The 9,565-nt window shown below is 31.5% G+C and overlaps 1 protein-coding gene across 1 annotated transcript; it reads right to left on the bottom strand.

Annotated features, from left to right (window-relative positions):
• Positions 1 to 1,359: 1,359 nt before the first annotated feature.
• Positions 1,360 to 6,599, bottom strand: LOC118038434 (cytokinin riboside 5'-monophosphate phosphoribohydrolase LOG7). The gene is made up of 7 exons (XM_035044782.2): positions 6,442 to 6,599; positions 5,000 to 5,097; positions 4,055 to 4,085; positions 3,436 to 3,535; positions 3,227 to 3,297; positions 1,887 to 2,030; positions 1,360 to 1,633 (listed from the first exon to the last, which is right to left on the bottom strand). Exons 1-7 carry the CDS (start codon positions 6,547 to 6,549, stop codon positions 1,562 to 1,564), a joined length of 624 nt encoding a protein of 207 aa, XP_034900673.1. The 5' UTR covers positions 6,550 to 6,599; the 3' UTR covers positions 1,360 to 1,561.
• Between the last annotated feature and the right edge of the window lie 2,966 nt (positions 6,600 to 9,565).

Below are 9,565 nucleotides of genomic sequence, written 5' to 3'. Positions count from 1 at the left end.
TTCTAATATTAGGTCTGTTTCATACAATGTAAGTCTACAATCCGATATAAAGCAAAAAATTATTATAAAAAACAATGAGAGTCATTTGGGTTGGTAAGTGTGGGGGTTTATATACAAGAAAACACACCACTTTAATCCACCATCTAAATTATTAGATGATAAGGCTATATATATATATATATATATGAGAGATAGATATCACTTATATATACACCCAAGATATTTATATCTCATATCCAAGTTTATCCGATTCAATCTCAACTCCTCTTTCAATGGAGTATTTAATACCCAGTCATTAAAATGTTTTAATATGTTATAAGAAAAATTAAGGAAAAATTTAGAGATTTTTTTTGTATTGTTTGAAAGTATTTATGAAATAATTTTGTTTAAAATTAATTGGTCAATAGTCAAGGTTTTCAAAAATTTATGAAATATTTTTTTTTTAATATTCTTAGCCATTGATTTTATGAAACAAATCTTAAAATATTCTGGATTTTTTTTTATAGTTCCTGAGCATTCTCAAATATTTGAATGGCTCAAAATTAAGTTTGCAAATTTTTATTATTTTTTAAAAATATATTTTTAATTTCATAAACGTCATAATTTTTTTTTAAAACTAATATTTTTCTTAACTATGTACTTTGGTATATTTTTTATGAATACGTACTTCTTAAATTACTTGTTAAAATTCTCAAAACTGTTATAAAAAAATATGAATTCTTTCTATTTAATTCTTAAACATTTTCCTAAATCTTAATTGATATTAATCTTGAAATTGAAATAAATTTAGTCTAAGGTTGAATTGATTAAATTTTGCGAAAAGAATTGATAAAACACAAATACAAGATCAATTATGAAGGTCTTTTCAAAATCGATTCATCCCATTTCCCAAACTGATCTCTGCCTTAATTTTCATGGAAGACAGTCTTTTTCCTCGTGAGATAGTATTGTCTCCTTAAATCATGTCTAATATCGTGAGATAGTATGCTCACAAAACTTGAATCGTAATGGTGGGAAACGTGGGGGGTCGCAAGGACGAAAGGTTCAGATAATTTGATCACTTCGGTGCAAAACACATTAGCCATACGAGGGACCTTGACCTCGAGCTTGAAGACGATCGGTTATGGCGTGCCCTGGCAGTAACATCGACTCTCACAAACAGGAAAAATAAATTCTTAGTTCAACTTTAATGAATTCTTTTGTGGATAAATTCACTTTATATATATATATATATATATATATATATATATATATATATATATATTACTGGATGCGGTCAATTCTGACTACATAAAAATATATAGTATTATCCTTCCTGGACATATATAAATATAAATATAAATATAAATATAAATATAAATATAAATAATCCTGAACTGATTCTTTTCCTTCCTTCCAAGTTCACACAAAAGGGAGACTTTGAGACATCAGAGCTGACACAACGCCAAAAGAATACCCAAAAAGCTCCTCTTCTCAAAGCTTGTATACACTAAGCAGGAAAAACCTGAAGAACACCATTCTGTATATACCTAAGCAAAAAGATTACTAAGCGACCGCTGATTTAGGCAGTCAATCTATCAACCTCCTCCCACACCAACTTGGCTGTTATTTCATCGTATTCCGGCACATAATCCTGGAGCAACAAAGACAGAGGAAAAAGGTACCCAAAAACAATAATTAGATCATGCAAATCCACCATGTAATAAAAAAATCAGCACCACCTTATCACACAGCAGCCATTGATCTCATGGCTAAGTGGGACCATATGATATATATATTTTTTTATATTAAGAGAGTGATTTTAATGGAACTTGACTGCTAAGATACATAATCTCACTTAAACAAGATAAAATGGATTGTTTTATGTACAAGAAAGAATTATCTACCTCTAGTTGTCTGACCAATTGTTTGGCTGTGGGAGCAGACACGATAATGCGACGTGCAGCAGGTGATATGAAGCCTTCATCTACGGCCTTGTCAACGAAAGACAACAAAGAATTATAGAACCCATCTACATTCAAGAGGCCCACCTGCATAAATAATACGAAAAACCCACTCCTTAATATTCTTCAATAAACTATATGAGTATGATCATATCAATGTCAAAACATCAAATTAACAAGAAACTTTATCTTGACCGACGCTACTTTCATTTTTTTTAGAGTCTCTGTTAGGAAATTTCTCCCGTTCGAAGGGATATCCAACAGATCAATATACCATACAAAATCATGCGTGTAGCTTGAATATGATTATAAGAATCGCATATCTTAACCTAATCTTTGCATGTGAATCCATTGAAGGGTCACATGATTTGATTCAACGCCACATTACTTTTCTAGTACAATCGATAAGATTCATTGACCAAGATGGTGTCAAGTTAGCTTTAGAAGCGATACGCAGCACCCTAAGACATCTTCGAACTCGAGAATCATGACACATATCAGACACATTCCAAGCTTATAAGCAGACTAAAATATATCAACATGCTAGAGACATATGCTGTACAGAGAGTTCTAGAACTTGAAACATGACAACATGTGAGTGCAACAATAAGGGCTGATGCTATGTGTGGGGAATGATCTAAAGAAAAACATTTAAAATTTGGAAGCTAATCATGATTCAGTTGTTTAGTACATAGTAATATCTTAAATCCTCGTCATTATGGGAGATGAAATTCCAGTAACATCAAAGGACAGCACCTTGATCTACTTTCTTCTTGGACGTTCATTTAAACAAAATCAAAGAAATTCTTTTTATCGCTCTTTATGTAGTATAAATATTGAATAGATTTCCGTGATTATTTTCCTGTTTATGCTAGGAAGGTGTTGGATACTTCTTCCTGGACGTTCTATATAACTCTGAAAAAATAAACATGTAAATGTCTTTTAAGAGTACATAAAACTGAAACATAGGCGATAATCATAACTAATCATCACCAACTATGAACCACTGATTGTTCTAACAAAATTCAGTTTCTCATCCATTCTTTGTCAGTGCTAGCTCCTTATCAAGCAAGACAAATGTTAATCAAATAAATAAAAATAATGAAATCATTCTTGGTCAATGAATCTTTATCCGTAAGAGACAAAGGCTAATAAAATGGAATCATTTTATTTTTTATGTTAATCATTCTTACTATTTGCCCCTTCTAAAGCACATCTTTAGATCCCTCTATGCAAAATATCATGTGTTTAGTAAAAAAAAGGAATAAGAGAAAAATTCTTACAGGTTTGTGATGGATATTTAGTTGAGCCCATGTAATTACTTCAAGCAATTCTTCTAGTGTTCCATAGCCCCCTGGCATTGACCAAAGTCAAATTCGAGAACTTTAACGTATGTCCATACACTTTGCATCACAACAGGCAAACTTTACATGGAAAAAGACCAAATATGTAAGACCCATAGAAGTACGTAATCTACAGATCAAATTCTTACCAGGGAGGGCAATGAAGGCATCGGCTTGGCGAGCCATTTCAGCTTTCCTTTGATGCATATCAGACACAGCTCTAACTTCCCCGACAGGCTCCCCTGTTACCTGCAACGAGATTTTATACATTACAAAATATTTAATACTTGTCATTTAGTTAATGCCTCATTTAGTTCAACAGCATTAGACTTTTCTCAAGGCCAGCAAACACACACATCTGCTTCTTAATATTTAAGCATAAACAGTTTTGAGAGCCTGGCAAAATGGACAGGTGTGTCACTAAATACAAAGACAATGGCACAACAAAACCATATAAGAGAGTGTTTTTTTTTTTTTTTAATGTGATTTTCTTAATTATTATATTAAAAATGAATCAGAATTATATTTATTTTTGATATTATCATATTAAAATAATTTAAAAATATTAAAAAATAAAAATCAAATTTTAACAAAAAAAAAAACAAATTAAAACTCATTAACAAACACCTAAATTTGGCCAATAACATAATATTGTCTTATAGAAAAGGCCCAATTTCATTTTATTGTACTCCGTGTGGAAACAAAACACGATAATGTAAAACAAAATTGAGGTTTTGTCTTATACTAGAGCGTTTTTGTGTCACATACCTCTCTGGGCATTAGAGACCTTGGAATTACTCTGCAAGAAAAAAGAAAATCCATCAAATGCAAGTTCGAACTTCAGGTTCAAAGGAATAAAAGAGCACAATGCATGAAAAACATTCTTGAAAATTCAATGAGTTTGATTGAAGTACTGAAGGAAGTAATTTGGCTGTCCCGATATGGTAATTTAACAATCTAAAAACAGGCCTACAATCTGTAAAATGCCTCCTATACAACAGTGTATCGATCCGACAGGGCAAGCTAGCATAGTCTTCTTATGAATCAAAATTGTAACAGCTTCCTTCTATTCATGGAAACGAAAGGTGCTCCAATCAAAATTGTAACATACTTTCTACCAGCCTTTTCAGTCTCTTTCTTTCTAACAGTAACACACAGTATATAATTGCACTGACATTGCAAGGACCAAAACAGATCCACTTTATCCAGCTCATGTACAAGGCTGCTCAAAAAGCTTCCAAGCATGTTGAACACATGCACCTTTTGTGAACCAGACACGTTCATAACAAACACAAACCATTAACAGTAAGTTTGGTACCATGTCCAGTCACTAGCTAGGAAATCAGTATGCTCGAAACACAATTTTTTTGTTTCAAAAGATATCGAGATATGAAATGTTAAATTCCCATATGATCCCATGATGTCTGGTTTTGAGCAGGTTTGATGAATGGGAATTCCAATGCATAGGAGATTGGGAAATTCGCATGGCTCAAGAGGAAAAACTATTATAATTAACAAATGAGCAAAGGAATAATGCCTGTGTGCAACCCAGTGTCAATGTACCAAAGGGGAGGGTAAATATAATGAGATAAAATGATGCATGTCCTGTGAAGCAGGCTTCTTTTACTTGCCATTCAAAGATACAAGGATCAAGTAGAGATAGAGAGAGAGAGAGAGAGGATGAGAGAGAGAGAGAGAGAGAGAGAGTCTAACCCTAGAACATGGCGCCCGCCATCATGAACCGCTTGAGAAACAAGGCCCATTAACCCCAAGCTCCCACCTCCATAGACCAAATCAATTCTTCTCTCGACCTTCAGGATTCGTAGAAAACCAAACCCAATTAACACGTGTCAAAAATGCCAACCATCATCAACACAAGATATTCATTAAGCTATGGAATTCATTAGATGACAATGATACCATAACCTTCCCGTGGAACCAATAAAAACTCTTGACAAGATTGTTTGGGAAGTTAAGATTTGAGGGAAAATGAAATCATTTCAATATTATTTATTTAATTTTAGTGTTTGGAAAGTCTTAATTGCTATAAATGAATTCTACAATCAATTAAGATTAGAGATTTTCAAGGATTTGCAAATTATACCAAAATTTGTTTCAGAATTAAGTCATTAAAAATGAGGTAAATGATGATTTTTCACTAATTTAAAATCAGATAAATCCCATAATTTCAAAGCCTATTCCAAAGAAAAAAAATTGAATTACCAAGTTAAATCCATTCAAAATAAATTTCAAACAAAATGTAAAACTAATTAGTACACTAAATATATTGGCGGAGAACCCCGTAAACGAAAATCATGAAGGCTAAGCTTGTGAAGGAGTGCCCAAAAATAACACGCTTAAAAGAGTCATGATACCAAGGTAGCACGTTTGGTTCCCCCAGAGAATTAACCAAAGAATATTCATCTTGTTTTTTATTTTGATTATAATAATATTCCATTTTCTTGAAATTAAAAAACAAAATTAATTACAAGTTCTGATACAAAACCAAAAACAAAGGATCATGCAAGAAGGCTGCTCAACTGACAGGCAGGTTACAGCTAGCATTCTCTGATGCCAAACATAAACCCTAAACCTTCTCTCCCCCAGCTAATTTCTCTAACAATCATAAGCCCACGTTGAAAGCTTGTTTTGTGGCAACTTGCAGACACACCTCCACCACTCCCACACCCACTAGAAGACGTTTTTTTGTTTTTTTTTTAAAGAATAATTTATAGCAGGAACACAAAGCAAAATCATTTCAGGCAAATGGATGAAATGAATACACAAACGTAAAGGGGAAAAGAAGACGAAATGAAAAAAAACTTGAAGAACAGAAAATAAAGGGTGTTTGTTGCACTAAAAGCCAATAACCAAGACCAAGAAAAAAAACTTTAAACCAAATTGCTTGTTGAATGAAGGATTAAAATTGAGTTCTAATATATCCCCAAAACGCTGAAGGATGATTTTAGAATCTCCTTCGATGAGAAAAGCTAAATGTCTAAGTCCCAGAAAGAGATGAAGGCTAAAAAAGAAAAAGTGCAAGAAAGAAGAAATAGGAATGGTCTAAAGAAAAGCTATTCTAAAAGAAATCTTGAATGTAAGGGATGAATATGTGAAAGAAATCAGGAAAAATCCGTTGTATAATATATAATTACCAGTTCCCTGGCCACCTCTACAGCAGCTTCCTGGTAGCTAGCTTTCTTGCCTGAGCTGCTCCCACAAAACACACATATCCTCTTAAACTTGGATTTAGTTTCCTCCATCTCTCTGTCTCTGTCTCTGAATCTGGCTTTCTTTGGTTTTTTTCTCTCAATGATGATTTGTTTGAAGAATGGGAGGGTTGAGAACGAGAACAAAGTGGATATTTATTTAAATACAGAGCTCACGTTAATTAATGCTTGAGCCGTGTCATGGGTACGTGTTCTTATTTTGTATTTTTTTTTCTTGGAGAATATATATACTTAGTAAGGCCTTCTTATTTGGAAGGTGAAATATACGATTTATATACCTTCCTTTTTCTTTTTTCTTTTTTCTTTTTTTAACCAATGCGAGCTATATTAATTATTGTTTTTTTTTTTTTTTATATAAGAATCTAAACACGAGAATGACTGGATGATCCCAACTCTTGATCTACAGTATTGACCCTGTTCGATATTGCTTAACTTTTAAAACAAAGATGTTTTTAGCTTTTTTTTTTTTTTTTGTTAAAAAGTAGTATTTGGTTATTGTTTATTTTGTTATTAAGGAAAAACAGATGTAACTTTGGAAAGAAACCTTGAAACAAAGTAGGACATTTTGATTTAACTTTGAAAATTATTCTCAACTGTAAAAATTAAACTCAACATGCCAACATTCATTCTAAATATTGATATTTTGCATTTGATGTAGTTGTTTACTTTGTAAATAAACCCTTTTTGATCCCTGAATTTTTAATGTATGATAAAAATAAAAATAAGGAGTGAAATGATGGAAAAAAAGGAAGAAAATAATAGGAAATCAAATAATATAATCAGAAATGGTAGTTAATGAAAATATATATGATTGTGATTATGAATACGAAGGAAATGAAATTTTTTTCCCAATCTAAAAATAGAAAATTTGAACTTTAATAAAAGTTCAAGATTCTCATAAAGAAAGAAAAAATGGTAGTTGAACTTATGGAGATATCTTTTTATGATGAAGAAGGAAATGACAGATTTTCATGAAAGAAGAAAAATAAAATATAGTAGTAATTTGAAACGAATCAATAATTATGGAAAGAATTGTGCACATTAAAACAAGATTTTCATTAATGAAACAAATAAAAGTTTTTCAATTTATTTTTTGGTTTATTTCCTGATAAATCTTAACAATAAAAAAAAAGACATTACACTCACAAAAAGGACTACAAATAACAGGTAAAAAAAAAAAGAAAACAAAAATACTCTCACTTGGCCTTCACTTCTACTTGCGTCACATAAGATATATGGAAAGATATAAAGTTGGGATTTTTCAATCCCTAAATATATAACCCTACATTATAAAGAAAGAAATTAGGATTTTCCAATTCCTAAAATTATAATTCTTAAATTGTAGAAAAAACGCTAAACTACAAAATTTAGAATAAATATTTTACTAAAAAATATGATATATATTCCTATTTACTCTGGTCTTAGATTTAAATCTTTTTAGGAAAAGGAAAACTAAACTAAATATTAAAATTATAAAACTTAATTAAAAAGAAATCTGGAAATAACTAGAAAAATAAATAAAATTATGAAACAACACCTTATGAATCTAATTTGGGTATGATCCTGCCTTCAATCGATTACAACAAGTTAACCCATTATAGGTTCGAGTCTATATAACATGTTGATAAAATTTCAACTTGATTCAAGGGTTGGAAAATCATATATACTTGTTTTAGTTAAAAGGCTCATCTAACTTGTCTTGATTTCTTTTTCTTGAACTTGGAATTGTCAATAAACATTCCATAATGCATAAGATGCATAAGATGTTTTAGCTAAAAGGCTCATTGGTGAAAATATTTTTATTTGGAGTAAAAAAAAATAAAAATTTGGATAGTTAAAGACTTAATGGGAATTTTTAAAGGCTTAAATAATTTTTTTGAGGACTTGATTGCAAGGAAAATCATTTTTTAAAGTTAATTTGGGTGTTAATCGGAAGAAATTAAGGTTTGGGGATTGAAATTAGACTTTGAAATGTTTAATTGGTCAAATCAAGAGCTTAATTATGAGAGCAATTAAAGTTTGGAGGCCAATTAAAGACTTAAATAAAGATTTTCAAGACTAAGGAACAACTTCTTAGTGACGTGCAATTTCGGGGGTAGAACTTTGGGGCTAATATTTGAAAATGATAGGGGTGCAATTGAATGCAATTAAAACTTGATAGACAATTATGGGTGCGATTAAAAAGAATTAGAAAAGAGAGGACCAAATAAAAATTGGTCAAATCCTAAATTAAAAAAACCTTAATTTATAGGGTTTAACTAAGACGACGTGTCGTTCACCATTATTCATCTTCTTTCTTGGCAATTTTAGATGATTGAGTGAGCATGTTTAGGCGAATAAATGTGGTGTCTCTGACCAATTTAGGGGCTATGTAACCGCCACTATTCAACTGACAAACACCCCTCTACGAATCAGTGCCCATGAAATTGGACGTTTACAACCCAATTCTTCCATATAAATCTCCAACATCTTGTACCTGATCAACTTTTCTTGCATTTTTAAATTATAGGTTGATCAAGTTGACACCTTTGAACGAATGAATGTGAAGCTACAAATCTTCAAATTGAGTAAGGTTGGATCCAAATGAAAGGTGTGCACTTCCTCTACCAACTTCAGGTAGTTTTCGATAATATTTGCATCGAAGTTGCTTTGGGGAAGCCTTGAAAATGATCAACCCAGGCTTGATTATGACACCCATTTTTAAAAAACCATCAATTTTTTCACGTGTTCACACTTGAAAGCCTCTTAAAGGGTTCTTATTAAGGGTTTTAAAACCTCCCTCTCAAAATTAAAAGGCCAAAAATAGCTTTTTGCCCTCCAAGTTTAGCAAAACCACCATTGTAAAACCAACCTAGTACATGGGTTTGCAATTGTTAACTTTTATCTCGAACCCTCTATTTTTTTATTAAAGGGAAAAACTTTGATCAATCATTGATGGAATCTACCAATAAAACCTAGAAAAACCCTATAAATACCACTTGAAAATCAGAAAAACAAAAAAGGAAAAGGGGTAGAAAAAAGAAAAGAAAAATATGGAGAAATACTCTAT

Source organism: Populus alba, chromosome 16 (assembly GCF_005239225.2).
Source record: "Populus alba chromosome 16, ASM523922v2, whole genome shotgun sequence".
Lineage (NCBI taxonomy): Eukaryota > Viridiplantae > Streptophyta > Magnoliopsida > Malpighiales > Salicaceae > Populus > Populus alba.
This window is presented reverse-complemented; position numbering and strand designations above follow the sequence as displayed.

Coding starts and splice junctions, on each gene's coding strand:
- LOC118038434 (XM_035044782.2), bottom strand. CDS start 6,549: ATGGAGGAAACTAAATCCAAGTTTAAGAGGATATGTGTGTTTTGTGGG. Junction 5,098..6,441: donor TAGAGGTGGCCAGGGAACTG/GTAATTATATAT, acceptor CGAATCCTGAAG/GTCGAGAGAAGAATTGATTT. Junction 2,031..3,226: donor TAAATATCCATCACAAACCT/GTAAGAATTTTT, acceptor TTATTTATGCAG/GTGGGCCTCTTGAATGTAGA.